The 17,598-nt window shown below is 36.3% G+C and overlaps 1 protein-coding gene across 1 annotated transcript; it reads right to left on the reverse strand.

Annotated features, from left to right (window-relative positions):
- Nucleotides 1-235: 235 nt before the first annotated feature.
- Nucleotides 236-12,648, reverse strand: LOC149966344 (prestin-like). The gene is made up of 9 exons (XM_090153059.1): nucleotides 12,477-12,648; nucleotides 5,840-6,313; nucleotides 4,357-4,601; nucleotides 4,127-4,294; nucleotides 3,380-4,054; nucleotides 3,021-3,307; nucleotides 1,670-2,001; nucleotides 824-1,002; nucleotides 236-456 (listed from the first exon to the last, which is right to left on the reverse strand). The coding sequence occupies exons 2-8, from the start codon at nucleotides 6,249-6,251 to the stop codon at nucleotides 863-865; spliced, it is 2,259 nt and encodes a 752-aa protein (XP_090009185.1). The 5' UTR covers nucleotides 6,252-6,313; nucleotides 12,477-12,648; the 3' UTR covers nucleotides 236-456; nucleotides 824-862.
- Nucleotides 12,649-17,598: the final 4,950 nt, after the last annotated feature.

Below are 17,598 nucleotides of genomic sequence, written 5' to 3' on the forward strand. Positions count from 1 at the left end.
GCCTATTTCGACTACGCCACTGATGTTCACTTCTGTGAAACCATTGCAACTCTATTGCATGGAAACCCGGTTAAAATTTCATGGGCTTCCCCAAATTCTATTTATTAGCTTCCGAATTCCGCCCCTTGGAGGAAATAGGAATACAGTTCATTGGGAATTAAAATAATGGGAAAAGCATGGTAATGTATTAGAATTTTAGAAATTCAATGAGTATCAAAAACATTGCAAATTATTTTGATAGTTTATTGATTAAAAAGCGCTCTTAATATACAATGATTTATGAAGACATGATTTGACAGTTCGCAAAAGCACTAACAAGTCACTAATAGATACATTTTACATTTTGGGGAAAAAAGGAATAACAAATACAAATAATAATAAAGATGGAAGATGAATGTCTAAAATATTGAAAATTATATTTTCAATAAAATCGAGTGATTATCTCTTAGTTAAAATCTGAAATGAAAAGTTGTTATATATGGAAATATTTACCAGAAGTACACAAAATATATCTTAACAGATAAGTATCCTCTCAATACCGCTAATGTTAATACCTTGAAACAAGATGGCATTCAAAGGCTCCAGCTAACTAGTAAGAAGATTTTAAAAACTTATTTTCCTGTTGAAACAACTTCAATTATGAGTATAATTTGCATTTTATATCATATCTGGGGTGTGGTACGTGTCTAAATTTTACATCCTACCATAAGGAGTGTAATTTGTGCATTTTACATTAGACAGTAATACATAACATTTTTTTTGATGGATACTTTTATCGTTATGTATATGTTATGTACTTCTTATTGTACCCATGTAGCTGTACCCCGATTCTTGAGGTTCCATTGATGGGTGTCTATTTGAACTAATAACGTTCTTTTGGAATAGTAGGGCTTGATTCGGAGTTTTGGGCGCAAATGATGGCATCCTGTATCGTGGGGAAAACATACTCGTACGGGACCACAATGAAAAAGCCACCTTTTTCTAATGTTTTAAATACTGATACTGTAAAAAAAAATATCTTTTAAGGTCTGCAACATTTTTACTCTTAATTATTGGGTAGTTTGCGTTACGAGACTATATTACCAATAAATTACACTTAAACTCTTCAAAAATTACGAAAATCTCAATTATAGGGTACTAAATCTGTTAACAGGGTTGCCAAAATATATATATATATAAATTTTTGCCTTTTAAGTCCACAACTAGACAATATTTAGCTATATTTTTTAAGTTTATCAGAAGCTAACGCAGTTACTTTCTTAAAATCAGTCTTGACTTTTCAGTTTTATTGCAACGTTGGAATAGATCGATTTACAATTTTTAAGGGGCAAAGACGTCTTTAAAGGGGTAATATTCATCCGAGGTAACGTGGTGATGGCGTTATTTGTTAGTAGATGGCACTCTGATAGCAGCATGTCATAATTTTCATTTTCAACGATTGGTTGAAAGTTCAGTTTTTAGTGGAGAACGGTTTTGTCGAGATTTAAAATACAAAATTCTCTTCCCTGATTGGATAGTTTAAAATCTTAATATAGTGCCATCTATGGCGGAGAGTGTTAACTTCTGTTAAGGTTAATTTTCAAATTATAATTTCTTTGACCGTGGCGCCATCTACAGCTAAAGGGTGATAGGGCGCTAACATTAATTAAGAAAACAAAAGCATACTTACAAGGACAGGCTGCCAAGGAGCAACGCACGTTGGCCTTCGTGAGCATTTGAAAGACTTGTTTGAGAATGGTGACTCCGGAATTGTCCACGAAGCTGAACGACGAGCAATCCAAAATGACGTGACGAATCATTCCATCGTCGGAATTCCAACTGGAAAGACTGTTGCTACTCGCTGATGAGTTGGTTTCCGGCTTCGTGGTTGACGATTCGCTGTGATCCGGAAAATCAACTACAGCCATGTCCATGTCTAAAACAGCTTTGCTATCCGAGACAGACTCCTCAACCGTGTTTGAGCTTAAAGTTGATTGACTTTTCTTTTTTCCACCAGCCAAACTTGAAAACAAATTTGTCAACTACATGGTAAAGGCAGGAAACTGCGTATATGCGCTTGCAATGTCAACGGATCCATTTGCACCGTGCTACCAGTGGCGTAGCTGAGAACTCAAAGCCTCCCCCCCTCCGCCAAAATTTCTATGCGCCCCCCTTTTAATTTTTTAATGGTTAGCGCCCCCCCCCCCCCCCGAAGCTCGAGGCCCCCCGCACCGCGGGCCCTGCGGACCATCAGCTACGCCACTGCGTGCTACGAACTACGTCCTGTTCTTCGGGAAACTTATATATTGGACGCTTCAATAAAACATCTTCAAGGAAATCACCAAGAAGTAATATTTCCGAGAGCCAGAACCTGCAAGTCACTGTTTATCTAGGAGCAACAAACACAGCACCCCACACAAGGAGAACGCAACCCGTCAAAAGTCGTACATTTTGCATTGGTTAGACGCCTTAGCGCCTGCTGCTGTCGGAAGGGGAAAATTCGGGAAATTGTCTTCCTCCCGCCTGTAGAGCGTTCAGCGTAAAGGTTCGTCCAATGAAATTTGTACACAACCCTGCGTTAGCGTGTTTAAAGGATAGCAGCGTTCTCCTTGTGTTTCTTACTCCTAACTGTAAATAGTGTTTATTATATTAATAGAACCTTTTTCACCGGTGCGGTATACAATTAGTGTTTATTTTTAACCGGGTAGCTTTTTTAATGTATTACAGCTTATCAAAAACATGACAGGTGCAAAGATTCCATTATTTCAGTCCTGGCTCTCTGAAATATTACTTCTTGGCGATTTCCTTGGGTGAAGTTTTATTTAACCGCCTATTCCGCGTAAAATCACATTTACCTCTTTTGTAAAGAGCACAGACAAGGTTTAACGTCGACTAGCCTAACTTAGCACGCCGTGTGCTACATAAACCACGTTTCAATTAAAATAGTCAGGGCCACCATATTCTTCCGTAGGCATTAAAAGTGTATACATATATAGTCTAATGGTAAAGGATATTGAGCAATTTCTCCTATCTAAGTTTACCTCGTTGAAATTCCCGTGACTTTCTCTAACGCATTCGAAAAATACTCCACGTTGCCGAAATGCAATGGCCCACCGAAGCGGAAAATCTTGATACCGGGATGTTGTTTGGCTCTCGCATACCGATCAGCAGGGACATAGACATCCGTATCGGTCACTTTTCCCAGGAGGAATACCTTGGGCCTTTGAGACCTGAAGACCAAAGTAATCAACGAGAAAATAACGCCGACTAGCAGTCCAATATCCACGTCTATTAACAGCACTGATAGGAATGTTACCATCCAGATCAACTGTTTGATTTAAACAAATATTTTAACTATCATTTCGAAATTAATATTTATTAATTTTTCGCGGCAACCTACCCCATCAACTTTGGAAACTTTCCAGTACTTCACGAAGTCCTTTACTTGGAATATCATACCCTTCAAAGAGATCACGATAATCGACGCTAAAATCGAATTTGGTAAGGGTTCCAGTAGCGACCCCAACGACAACAAAACCACGAGAAGTCCGGCGCAGTTTATCAAACTGACCAACTGGGTTCGACCGCCCGTTCCATCCTGGACGCTGGACCTGGAGATGGATGCCGCTGAAGGAATGCAGGAGAAGAAACTCCCGAAAAGATTGCAACTTCCCAGAGCAAATAGTTCCTGGTTGGCGTCGATTTCGTAACCGTAACGTTGAGCGAAAATCTTGCCCAGGGACACCGTGGACGAAAACCCGACGATGGCCACGGCCAAACTCTCGACCGCTAGCTTGCCCATGGACCAGAAAGCAGGCGCTGTGGGGGTTGGAAATCCAGTTTGAATGTAACCCACAATTTCCACCCCGTGGTCTGGATGCAGGAACAGGAAGTGGGATGCCACGGTGCCCGCTATGACTAGCAACAGTTCAATCGGAACCGGAACGCGACTGTACTTGGAAACCCACGGATTGACCCCGAACTTGAAGATACAGAGGATAATCATGCACGTGGCCGAGATGGCGAAGGTGACCAGATGAGTCTCTGATATGTGTTTGAACAGGTCGATGTAAGTCTGTAGGACATGGCAATAAAATTGGGTTCAATCCAGAAGAGTCCCACGCTTTTCAGTAGGGCAATTACTCACGTAAATTTGGTTCATGGCTCCGTGATGGGCGGGGAAGTTGGGTATTCCGAAGATGTTTTGAACCTGACTGGTGGCGACGTGGATGGCCGCTCCGGTGGTGAAGCCGCTGACCAAATGTTCGCTTAAGTACACGGCCAAGTAGCCGAGTCGAAGAAGTCCGAAGGCAGCCTGTTACGAAAGACAAATTACAACCCGAACCATCGACGAACTAGGCAAAAGACACTATGTACCTGATAGATACCGCAGAGTAGAGCGACGACTATGGCCACTTCGATGGGGGACAAGTCCAAGAATTCTTGGTCGTCGCTTCGGACGTGTCCTCCTCCGATGGACAGCGTTCCACCATCGGGTGCGAATACGACGCTGTGATTTCCCGGCACCGAGGAGTTGGTACGCGTTTCGTCAAGTCCTTTGTTGAAATCTGCCCATTTTATCACGATAGCGCCCGTCATCAGAGAGGTCAAAGAGAATGCGCCTGCGAAATAATTTTATCGTAATTAATAGAGCATCCATAGAAACCTAGTTTACACAAGATCAAAATGAATTTTATGGTATGAATAGTTTGGCGTTACTGTCTTCAGCTTAAATTCCACTAAATTATGTATTTTTGCTTACGCAAGTAAAAAGGTTTGTACGTTGCTCGAGCTAGTGGAAACTAAACAATATAGCGAAATAATTCAGATTATTTTCTTTGTTTTGGAACTATAAAATCTTTACGAATAATTCGAGATTCACAACAATTAATTTTAATATGCATCATGTTGGTTATTGGTGAATCAAGGAATTTAAAGTTTCTGCCACCTAGGAGCAACAAACACAACACCCCACACAAGGAGAACGCAACCAGTCAAAAGTCGTGGATTTTGTGTACATTTTTCATTGGCTAGACGCTTTAGCGCCTGCTGCCGTTAGAAGGGGAAAATTCGGAAATTGTCTTTCCCCCCCGTCCGTAAAACGTTCAGCGTAAAGGCTCGTGACGCTCGTCCAATGAAATTCGTACACAACCGTTCGTTAGCGTGTTTAAAGGCTAGCTGCGTTCTCCTTGTGTTTGTTTCTCTTAGCTGCCACCAAGCTTTTAACAGAACCTAGGGCGCTAGTTACGTTAAGACCCAAGTGGTATCGCTTGTTAGCAGATATAGATTCTAATCCCTTTAATGAAACAACCCAAAACGTCCCAAATCGAAATTTGTTTCAAGATTGAGAAAGAAGAAATTGAGATGTGGATTATTTCTATATTTTTAGACAGGATTCAGGCTTATGGCATCAAGAGACTTCGCGATTACGGAGCAAGAGGAAACTTTTCAAAAGTACAAACATTGGTTTTCAACCTCGCTAATGGTGAATTATTGTTCATATTTTGAATTAAGGCGTTACATTTGCCTGCTCTCCCGCGCTGGAGATCACCCGATCAACGTTTCATGTTCCATTTGCGTGCTCTGATCATTTTTTTGATTTGGATAGATCAACGAATCGAGATGTCTCTCACAGCAAGATTTTTACGTATTCCCCGAAACAATCTTGAAATTATGTTCAATTTCTCTATCAATCGCAGAGAGATTAATAACTTCAAACATTGATTCTGAGCGAATCTCGAGCAGTAAAATGAAAAAAAACGCCAATACATCTATGGATACACCGCATTTTCTAAATTTAAAAGTCTTAATCCGGCCCTGTCCAAAATGCAACAGTAATAAAAAGGGGTAGTTCACTCACCAACCGAAGCTTGCTTTGATGTCCCCATTAGTGCGTAGATTAAAACCGGGAAGAACGAAGTGTACAGGCCATAAACCGGTGGTACTTGAGCCAGCATAGCGTAGCCCATACCTTGGGGCACTTGAAAAATAGCAATGGTGATTCCGCAAATCAAATCAGCCAGGAGGTCACTCTTGACGTCGTAATTCTTCAGCCAATCAAGGATGGGGAAACGATTCTTGACCATGCTTACGCAACGGCGTCCGGTAAAGCAGGACCTGACTGACGTCTCAGCCCTGTTGCTCAAAGCCTTCTTTACCGGTTTGCGAGCTTCGTGTACTTTGTCAAATGTCCGTTGGGTCAACGCTTCTCGGTTGACCAGGATCCGTGGTAAACCACCCATCGCCTCCTCGTCCTTCGTCCTTGCAGTCATAGTTCACTTTTTTTGTTCACGAAATTTACTGACCAGTATAGTCCACTTGTACTTGTTAGTTCCTGTTTAGTAAAACAAACTTTTTTATTGTAGTTAGGGAATTTTTCTAAATCCGAAGATTTCGAAATTGATATTAACATGAGCAGTAAGAAATCCTAAATACATCTGATCTTAATTATAGATAGTACAAATTTGAGTTTACTCTAAGGGTTTGAATAACTTTTCCCAAATTAAATTAGTAGTAAAAATTCAACATTTCAGCCAGAGATTCCAACAGTGGACCGGTTTCGCCCTATTGGGCTCATCAGTTCTTAGTTGAAACTCTTGGCTTTTCTCGGAAATCTGCCGATATCAGTAAAACCAATATACATTCAGGGTGCTCTATATGTGCACAGTCCATTGCAATTTACAGTGAAATTCTTCACGTTAAGATAATTACATCCAAGTCAAAATTTCAGCCAGAGATTCCAACAGTAGACTTTTGATATAATTATCTTAACGTTGGATTTTAACGGAAGCCCGAGCGTAAAAGGTGTCTGCTGTATAGCGACTGCTCACGTACAGGCCACCCTGGATGTATATTATTAATTAAAAATTAAAATAACTAATAAAACTAAACGCAAACTAGTAGACTATTCTAATTAAATACAAACTAGTGGACTATTCTAATTAAATACAAACTAGTGGACTATTCTAATTAAATACAAACTAGTGGACTATTCTAATTAAATACAAACTAGTGGACTATTCTAATTAAATACCAAGTAGAATATTCTAATTAAATACCAAGTAGAATATTCTAATTAAATACAAAGTAGAATATTCTAATTAAATACAAAGTAGAATATTCTAATTAAATACAAAGTAGAATATTCTAATTAAATACAAAGTAGAATATTCTAATTAAATACAAAGTAGAATATTCTAATTAAATACAAAGTAGAATATTCTAATTAAATACAAAGTAGAATATTCTAATTAAATACAAAGTAGAATATTCTAATTAAATACAAAGTAGAATATTCTAATTAAATACAAAGTGGTAGAATATTCTAATTAAATACAAAGTGGTAGAATATTCTAATTAAATACAAAGTGGTAGAATATTATAATTAAATACAAAGTGGTAGAATATTATAATTAAATACAAAGTGGTAGAATATTATAATTAAATACAAAGTGGTAGAATATTATAATTAAATACAAAGTGGTAGAATATTATAATTAAATACAAAGTGGTAGAATATTATAATTAAATACAAAGTGGTAGAATATTATAATTAAATACAAAGTGGCAGAATATTATAATTAAATACAAAGTGGTAGAATATTATAATTAAATACAAAGTGGTAGAATATTATAATTAAATACAAAGTGGTAGAATATTATAAATAAATACAAAGTGGTAGAATATTATAATTAAATACAAAGTGGTAGAATATTATAATTAAATACAAACTTACGGAATAATGTAGTAAAGTTTTTTTAGTTTTTTTTTGTAAATTTTCCGTTTAAAATTTTAGTTCACGCGGAAAACAATATTTTTATCCCTTTATGTTCGAAAAATGGTAAGCAAATGTTGGCCCTTCAAAAGCTTTCTTATTCTGTACTGTCGTATCTTCCCCTTATATTACATTATTGTTAACATCTCTGTATACTTAAGATTTTTTATAGCCCTTATAAATTAAACGTTCTTAATCTGAGATAATTTTTTAGTTGCTGTGTAAATAACAGAACCGGTAAAAATCAGATTTTGCAGTCTTGCAGTTTTTGGGAACGGTTAAGAACAAATGGAAGAAACTATTACTATCTACTACGTTTACAAAATAAAGTACATAACAAATGTTTCACTAAAATACCGTATTAAAAGGTAGGACCAAAAACGTATTTATTTTAAAGGAAAAGTCCAGGTTGGGTAATAATAATAATAATAATTTTTAAACGAGCAAAATTTACCCGCCAAGCGAGCTGCCATTTTCTTTCGCCTTCCCTCCGCAGACCGCACGTGGAGCAAGCGCGCGCAGGGAACAGAGCGCTGTTATGGCGCGAACAGCGCGTGATTTAAAGTCCTAAAACGTCACCGCGAAACAAAATGGCAGATCGCTTGGTGGGTAAATTTGGCTCGTTTAAAAATTAATTTCTCGTCATTAAAAAAAGATACAATTTTACGACTGATATTTTTGAGTTTATTTAAACATGATCTTTCAAATAGACCCAAGTTTTACCCAACCTGGACTTTTCTTTAACCATTATTTAGTCTAGTCTCAGTCGCTAGGTTGGGAGGGGCTTAGTTATTTTGACGTTGGTCACGGGCCGCCGCTCAAATTTTATTGAAAAAGGAACGTTTTGAAACTTTACTTAGCTTTCAGTGCCAAGGCTTAACGTGAAATTTAGTTTCTAAAATTTTAATACATCTTTTTGGTTGAACGAAAATAGGTAAGAATATGAATAATAAATTCCGTTATTTACGATTATCAAGTTATATGCGACGTATAGTAATGTAACGGTGGCTGTTTTAAGGCGATGTTTATCTACTTAGTATGCTAACGATACTTTGAGAAAGCACCTAGTAGCAAAACTAAAATTTCGTATAAATGGCACCTAGGGTTCCACAAGAACTAACTGACCTCGGTGATCTCGTTTAATTCTGTCCTTAGACTACCAAATAAAGGATGGTACACTCAACAGCAACGCCAGCGCTGCGGTGGTGACTTTTGGCGGCTTATCTACTCTAACAAAACGTCGCGATAAATCTACAACATTCTTTTATCTAAGGTTACGTGATCAACTATTTGTGACTCATAAGTAGATATATTTCAAACACGGTTTAAAATTAAATTCGTTAGTGTCTGATCTGCCCAAAGAGAAAACTTATTTTGCCCTCCGTCGACGCGCTGGTTTTTTCAAGTTCTTTTAGAAACAAACTGTCCACGTTCCTAAACGTACAAAACCGCGTAGACTGCCTCTTATCACTGATAACTATCTCGCCTAGTTTGATGTTATTTCCCCTTTTAAATCTTAAGGGTGACTCCGCGTAAGGCATTTTCCATCAACACACCTTATCATTCCATTATCGCGGATTTTCGTCCGCTTAACTTCAAAGTATTGGCGAAGCTGAGGTTTACGTTAAGCGTACGCCTTCTACTGTCATACTTTTTCTTAATTCACCGCCTTTATTAGCGCAGCCACCACCTTGTTGCTCCAAGATACCACGTGCCCGTGTGAATTACTAAATAGCGTCACCATTGACGTACCATAATTTCTAACCTTTTTTTAACCTAGACAAATTATCTCTATTTTATGACCATTTTTTATTGTAGATTCACCTCATAAACCTTAATCCCTGCAATTTTTACGATTTTTTGTTATTTTTACTGGCTTTTCTATGATTTAGGTGAGTATTAAGATACCGGTTTAGTTTTAATATTACTTCTCATAAAGTCGTAAAAATGTCAAATAATTTAGGTAAAATAATTAAATCTTTTTAACTTTTCGGAAATTTGTGTATTCGTTACAAAAATTTGGTCATTAATTGGAAGTTTTGTTATCCCACTTTATAATTTTTTAACTCTAACGATTTAAAACCGTAGGTACCTTGATTTGTAAATAAATTTTCACTTTTCATTAAGTCCTAAAAATGGCTTTAAATATTTTTTGAATAAAATCAGTTTTTTAATTTTTTAACTTTCGATTTTTTTTTGGTATCTATCTTCAAAATTTCATCATTACTGTAATTGGAAGGTTTGTTATTCCACTTCATAATTAGGGTTAACTTTATCGCTTTAAAACAGCAGCGCCAATATGAGCAAACTAAGGTACTAACTGACTATAAAATAAGAATTGAAACAAAAAAACAGCGTTTGAATTAAGTTCATTTTGAATACGGCTTAGATTATTTTCTCAAGATAAATACACGGAAAAACTCCACAAACAATGATTGATAACTAATTTAGAGAAGTGAGAAAAATTACTCAGTATCAGACCAAATTTTAAATAAAAATTTTAACGCAAGATAAATGGATAGTGTTCGTTTTATTTAGATAAATTGGTATTCATTAATAAAATCTGTTCAAAGCACAATTCCAATTTAGATCCTTAATTATTTTTATAAGTATTTTAATATAGGTGTTTGAAGAAACAATTTAGCCTTATCGCTTTTAAAATTACACCATGGCTATTAAACGTTTTAATATTTAGGTTCAACACTTTTATACACGCTACAACGTTTTTTAATTTTAATATTTTGCGTTCGAAATTTGAATTGATTAAGTGTTCAGGTTTTTACTTTTCGCAGGTTTTGGACATATATTTGAGCGTTATTCTAACAATACAGCGCGATGCCGAGGGAGCCCTTGCACCATCTGGTAGCAGATAACATTACTAATCAAAGGGTTTCCCCTTAATCTAATTTGTTGTTACCAGGCTCGATGGTCCTGCACCCTCATAAAAGGGCTTTTTAATATTTAAATTAAAAAACTACACTAACATCTTAGAAAACCGTAAATTTATTTATTAAATTAAAGTTAGAAAAAAATGTTAGGGAAACTTGGAAGTAAAGAGAAGCACATTGTGAAAAAAGTAAATTAAAAGAGACTTAAAACGGTTTAAAAATAAATAATTAAATTGTTAATTTTAAAGTTTTAAGGCTCTTTAAATTTAGGGAAACTTACCACTTAGTCGAAAATATTGAACGCAATGAAGTACTCGTAAAATATACCTTTGAGAAACTTTACACTATCCCGAACACATACTGCTCGTTCTGTTATTAAGAACAGTTTCACAAATTTATATTTGTAAATCTATAAATAAAACAATGCGAGGGAAGGGTAGGGGGGGGGGGGGCTTTCGATCTTATATTTAAGAAAGATAGGTTCAAAGTTTAACAATGGGCTCTTCGTAGAATACGTATTTCTGGATTTGAAAAACTATGGAAACGTCCACAAAAGTGGCCGGGGGAATCGGTTATCTATTTCCCATCGCGAATTACTCTCTAGAGTTACTCGACAGCGAATTGGACGAGATTTTCTATATCCTTACCCTTCGCTTTAGTGTCTGGTGAACTAAGTTCATAGTCGTACTCCAGATAGACAAATATTCTAGTGAAATTACAAATGCCGCGTTTCTACAAGTTCTCGCGAAACTGAAGTTTTACGGGAAATTCCGGTAGTTCAAGAAACAATTTGGGGATATTTCCGACTACTATTATTCGACATTGAACTTCTTAATTAAAATTTTTTATTAAATATTTTTTGAGGTTGTTATAATCGTAATCAAATCAAAAGATATAGTCAGTAAAATAAAGAGGTTAAAAACGCTATGTGTAGACTTCGTTTAGGTATGGCAGACTTATCACAAAACGAGGGGTAGGTATTTTAGTAATGAGGCCTATAAAAATCTTAGGTAATCACGGTGAATCGCTTTAGATAATCGCTGAAAATCACCGATAAATTGTCGGAAATCAATGAATGATTTTAGAAAATTGATAATCAGGTGTAGACATATTTTATGAGCAGGTAAATTTAACTATACAAGCGATATTTAATTTCTAACCACTCATCGTGACCTAATTAATGTGATTTTAAATACATTTCATATCAATACCGTTTTTATATTGACTTAATAGACTAATTAAGCTAGCATTATAGACGTATAGGGTAAATAGTCTGTTCACAGTAAAGCTACGTCTACGCGACCACACGTTCCCCGTACGCGTTTTTCTATGGCGGGCTTAAACTACTCTCTCCAATATTGGAACTTAACACCGAATACATTAGCAACTATGTAGCAAAATTTAAATTTCAAATTGTAGCACCAAAAGCGTATAGTATACATCTGTCTAGGGAAGTGTCCTTCTACGCCATTTAAATAATAATAATAACAATAATTAGCTAGGCTAATACCCAAGGCACCATCTACAGTCATCAAGCGACCTTACATGTTTCCAGGAGCATGGTGATAAAAATACTTGTCTCGTAACAAATATATACTTCTGGTAGTACGTAAATTTACGTGCTATTTTCAGGGAAATTTAAACAAATAATTCCAGAGTATAGTATATAAATAAGTATTTTTATCACTATACTCTGGAATTATTTGTTTAAATTTTCCTGGAAATAGCACGTAAATTTACGTACTACCAGAATTATCTAATATATTTGTATCTAAACCATTTTTTCCACTTACGGATTAGTTTAAGGTAAATTGAAACAAATTAATCAACTTACAAATATCTTGGTCCGAAAGAGCCGGTTTCAGCTCTTAGTCCTCGACTAGGATTCGATTTAAAAACGTGGAGAAATTCGCTAGACGAAAATGGTCAACTCAAATAGCAGTCAATCCTCCAGATTCTAGTCGAACCCTTCTCATCCAAAATCACCTCCGGAATAATGGACCGTTGTGAGTTTGAACCTTTCAGGAAATCTCTCACCGCCGCCCCCCCCCCCCTAGTTATCTTGAATGGGGGTGTCATGTTTAAAAAATGACCTTTAAAAATCAGTATATCGTTTCGTGTTGATAATAGCTTTCTCTCTAGAGTATTCTGGTCTTGTTTATTTTTTTTTCTTATCAGTTGGTGTTCCTCGCTAGTGGGTCATCCGTTTCAGATTTACACCTGTACGCGATTTTTTGGGGCCCTGGGGGGGCTCCTTTTCAACGTGGGAGACCTTCGTTTTGTCCCTATGTTTAAGGGGGCTTTTCCCCCCTAAAATTCGGAATCGCGCGAATGGCAGCAGTAACAAATACCAACACAGGTCCAATATTCCTGGTAATATTTTATACGTGTAGTCTATAGGGAACTAATACTCCGTAGCTTTGACTGTGGCCGCCATGTTGGGTAGATTTTTTTTAATTAGTAAAAAGCATGGGTGACGTTGTGTGACGTAAGACGGTTTGCTTCCTACAGGGAAATAACACTCCATAGCTTTGACTGTGGCCGTCATGTTGGGTAGATTTTTTTAATTAGGAAAAAGCATGGGTGACGTTGTGTGATGTAGAACTGTTAACTCCCTATTTTCGGTATACTTGTGACGTCATCGTTCTTGTTAGTATTCATTACCGCTATTGTTGCTAAACTAAAGCCACGTTCACACTAGAGCCCAAAACCCAGTTTAGGTCGGTTTGTATGCCAGTTTTGACCGCCGAATATAATTCCTGGTTCATACTTGCGAAATCGCTTCACCCCGGTTCGCTTATAGCCAAGGCTAATTATTGACCAGAATTTTGAAAATACTAAAACGTATCCCAAAAAAATTAGTTAATCATGTTTACTATACATACAGTAATATTATTTGACATTATTTAGAATTTTGTTCCCATTATTTTGTAAAATACGAGCAATTTTACTTCCCCGCCTTGTGGTTTTGAAAGCGATTCTAAGCAAACCGACTTGGACGAGTTGCTTCCCGAACCAAGTTCACCAACACGAAGCGATTTTTCACGCTGGTTTTGAAAACTAGTTATCTAAAACGAAGAGATTTTAGGGGTAAGTGTGACGTTTATTCCCATTCGACCGAAATCCCATTCGACCGAATCCCATTCGACCGAATCCCATTCGACCGAAAGAATTTTAAAATGTAGCCCAATTGGCGGGGTGATTTGGTATTTTATTTATAAGGTATGTACTATCGACGATCCATGTTTAGGTTAGGTTAGGTTAGGTTAGGTTACTATTTTTTCTTTACACATCGCGTTTCGGCAAGAAAAATAGCAATTTGTATCTTTCTTTTTATTAAGACGGAATAAATAATTATTATTGATGTATAAATACCCTCCTTTACTAGCTATCCGCTCCATTGCAAACGACTTCAGTAACTAAATTGAAAACATAGCAAAAGCCAATTTATATAGCAGCGTTCGGTCGAATGGGACACATAGAAGAGTTCGGTCGAATGGGACACATAAAAACCGCCTTCGGTCGAATGGGATTTCGGTCGAATGGGACTAAAGCAAGTGTGAACCTGGCTTAAGTGAAGTAGTGACATCATCGAATTTGAGTTTAGTTACGCGATTAAACAGTGTTTAGTAGGGATTGACCCCTCAAATTACAATACAGCTTTTTGTCAAGGTTCGTGCAACCTAGGAGCAACAAACAAAAGGAGAACTCAGCTAGCGTTTAAACACGCTAAGGCAGTGTTGTGTACAAATTTCATTGGACGAGACTTTACGCTGACTGTTTTACGGAAAGGGGGAGGACAATTTCCGAATTTTCCCCTAAATCGTCTAGCCAATGAAAAACGTACACAAGAAAATCCACTACTTTTGACGGGTTGCGTTCTCCTTGTGTGGGATGCTGTGTTTGCAATTTCTGAATCGGTCTAATAGTCCTTTAAATAAAAGATAATTCATAGCCGATTATAGAGTTTGTGCTGCTGCGACTGGACATATAACTGGTTTGTCTATGGCTTCTCTTCATACTGTCAAAGCTGAGAATTTTCTATGCACAGATCTGGCAGCATTTTTCCAACAGGGGGCAAGACAGTCTGAGACGTTTTTATTTAAGCACCTATTGCCTTAAAATATACAAATTCCTGACATAGTAGACGAAATTTTCTAGATTCTATTATTTAGGCAACAATTTTTGGAGCTTCACTAATTAATAGTTTTTTTTAACAGATTTCGTCTACAAAAATTAAGGCAAAATATAGTTCACCGTTTAAAATTGGACTTACGCGACCAAAAAAAAACGATTTAAAAAAATAACCAATTTTCAAAAATACAAATACGTTTTGAAGTTACGCGTGGGTAATAATTTTAGTAATCAGTCCTATATAAATCGTAGGTAATCATGGAAAATCGCTTAAGAAAATCACTTAAAATCACTGATAAATGTGACAAATCACTGAAAATCAAAAACCAGTGGAAATCAACGAATGAATTTAGGAAATCAGAAATCAAGTGTATACAGATAGTAATAATAATAATCAGCTAGGCTAAGACCCAAGGCACCCCTCGGAGACACTTGATAATTGGGGGATAAAATACTTTTGATCATCTAAGCTTGATACTGGATTAGGAATCAAACGTTATGTTTAGAGGAGGTGTGAAATCCTAAAATATCGGCAGTTTTTAGCGCCCCTTACGGACTAATTTAGTGCCCTTTCCAATTTTAAGGGGGGTGCATTGTACCCTTGTAGCACCCCGTAACTAATGTTACTTGTAATTTGTAAACCCGACCACCTGAATTAATGGCGGCATGGAATTAAAAGTCGGGGTGCCTTGGGTATTAGCCTAGCTGACTATTATTATTTTTATTATTAATTTAGTGCCCTTTCCGATTTTAAGGGGGGTGCATTGTACCCTTGTAGCACCCCGTAACTAATGTTACTTGTAATTTGTAAACCCGACCACCTGAATTAATGGCGGCATGGAATTAAAAGTCGGGATGCCTTGGGTATTAGCCTAGCTGACTATTATTATTTTTATTATTAATTTAGTGCCCTTTCCGATTTTAAGGGGGGTGCATTGTACCCTTGTAGCACCCCGTAACTAATGTTACTTGTAATTTGTAAACCCGACCACCTGAATTAATGGCGGCATGGAATTAAAAGTCGGGGTGCCTTGGGTATTAGCCTAGCTGACTATTATTATTTTTATTATTAATTTAGTGCCCTTTCCGATTTTAAGGGGGGTGCATTGTACCCTTGTAGCACCCCGTAACTAATGTTACTTGTAATTTGTAAACCCGACCACCTGAATTAATGGTGGCATGGAATTAAAAGTCGGGGTGCCTTGGGTATTAGCCTAGCTGACTATTATTATTTTTATTATTAATTTAGTGCCCTTTCCGATTTTAAGGGGGGTGCATTGTACCCTTGTAGCACCCCGTAACTAATGTTACTTGTAATTTGTAAACCCGACCACCTGAATTAATGGCGGCATGGAATTAAAAGTCGGGGTGCCTTGGGTATTAGCCTAGCTGACTATTATTATTTTTATTATTAATTTAGTGCCCTTTCCGATTTTAAGGGGGGTGCATTGTACCCTTGTAGCACCCCGTAACTAATGTTACTTGTAATTTGTAAACCCGACCACCTGAATTAATGGCGGCATGGAATTAAAAGTCGGGGTGCCTTGGGTATTAGCCTAGCTGACTATTATTATTTTTATTATTAATTTAGTGCCCTTTCCGATTTTAAGGGGGGTGCATTGTACCCTTGTAGCACCCCGTAACTAATGTTACTTGTAATTTGTAAACCCGACCACCTGAATTAATGGCGGCATGGAATTAAAAGTCGGGGTGCCTTGGGTATTAGCCTAGCTGACTATTATTATTTTTATTATTAATTTAGTGCCCTTTCCGATTTTAAGGGGGGTGCATTGTACCCTTGTAGCACCCCGTAACTAATGTTACTTGTAATTTGTAAACCCGACCACCTGAATTAATGGCGGCATGGAATTAAAAGTCGTGGTGCCTTGGGTATTAGCCTAGCTGACTATTATTATTTTTATTATTAATTTAGTGCCCTTTCCGATTTTAAGGGGGTACATTGTACCCCTGTAGCACCCCGTTCCTACGCCACTGATCGGCAGAAGCAGTGGCGTCATCTGATATTCTAATTCATGATGCGATCCTCTAGACCATACTTACCATAAAGAAACCTTAATCAGTTGGAACTAATGTGATTTGTAATTCGTAAAATAAACAAATCAAATCATTCTTACTTTAGGCATTATCTCATTGAATAATTAAGCATTAGTATAATTAGCAGTTTTAAGTAAATACATTTTTTTACGATGAAATATCAATCTAGAATTTAAAAATGAAATATGTACCTTTTCAGGATCAAGGATTTTGGAAACGACTGAGAGGAAACTAATTTTTTACAAGTCTTATGTAAGTAAATTTGATAGCATTATCAAATATAATTCTGACTTACAAAAAATAATTAAATTATTTTAAATACAAACAGTATTTATATTTATGAAATATAATATCAGAATTATTATTATTAATTAATTAATCAATTTTAAGAAATAATCTTACAACAACCAAAATGTTTACAATCTAAAATAAAGAATTTCGTGATTATGAACTTATAATTTAACTTAAATTAAATTTACTAAATAAATCCAATTTGTTTATGCCGATTTGGAATTAGTTATAAGAATAACCGGTTAAGTATATGAGTAAATTAAATCGCTTATATTTAAATTTTTTAATTTAGAAATTAATTGAATTGAAGAAGTAACGGTTTAAAATTGGTAACGTAATTTATTTTAAATATAAATAATTGAAAATAAATTAATTGCTAATTAACTTGTGACGTTAGTTTTATTATACAGGGTCTTTTTTTTTGCTCGGAAAAGTGTTTTTTTTCAAAAACTATTTATAGTACCGATTTCAAATTT

The sequence above is a fragment of the Leiobunum rupestre genome, chromosome 1 (assembly GCF_980474605.1).
Source record: "Leiobunum rupestre chromosome 1, qqLeiRupe1.1.hap1, whole genome shotgun sequence".
In the NCBI taxonomy this organism is placed as follows: Eukaryota; Metazoa; Arthropoda; class Arachnida; order Opiliones; family Sclerosomatidae; genus Leiobunum; species Leiobunum rupestre.

Bases quoted from the DNA above. Each gene is read 5' to 3' on its own strand.
- LOC149966344 (XM_090153059.1), bottom strand. From the start codon at position 6,251: ATGACTGCAAGGACGAAGGACGAGGAGGCGATGGGTGGTTTACCACGG. The intron at 3,308-3,379 runs GTAGGTTGCCGC...TAAATCAAACAG, and splicing joins AAGTTTCCAAAGTTGATGGG to TTGATCTGGATGGTAACATT. The intron at 1,003-1,669 runs GTAAGTATGCTT...TTTTTTTTACAG, and splicing joins CTCCTTGGCAGCCTGTCCTT to TATCAGTATTTAAAACATTA.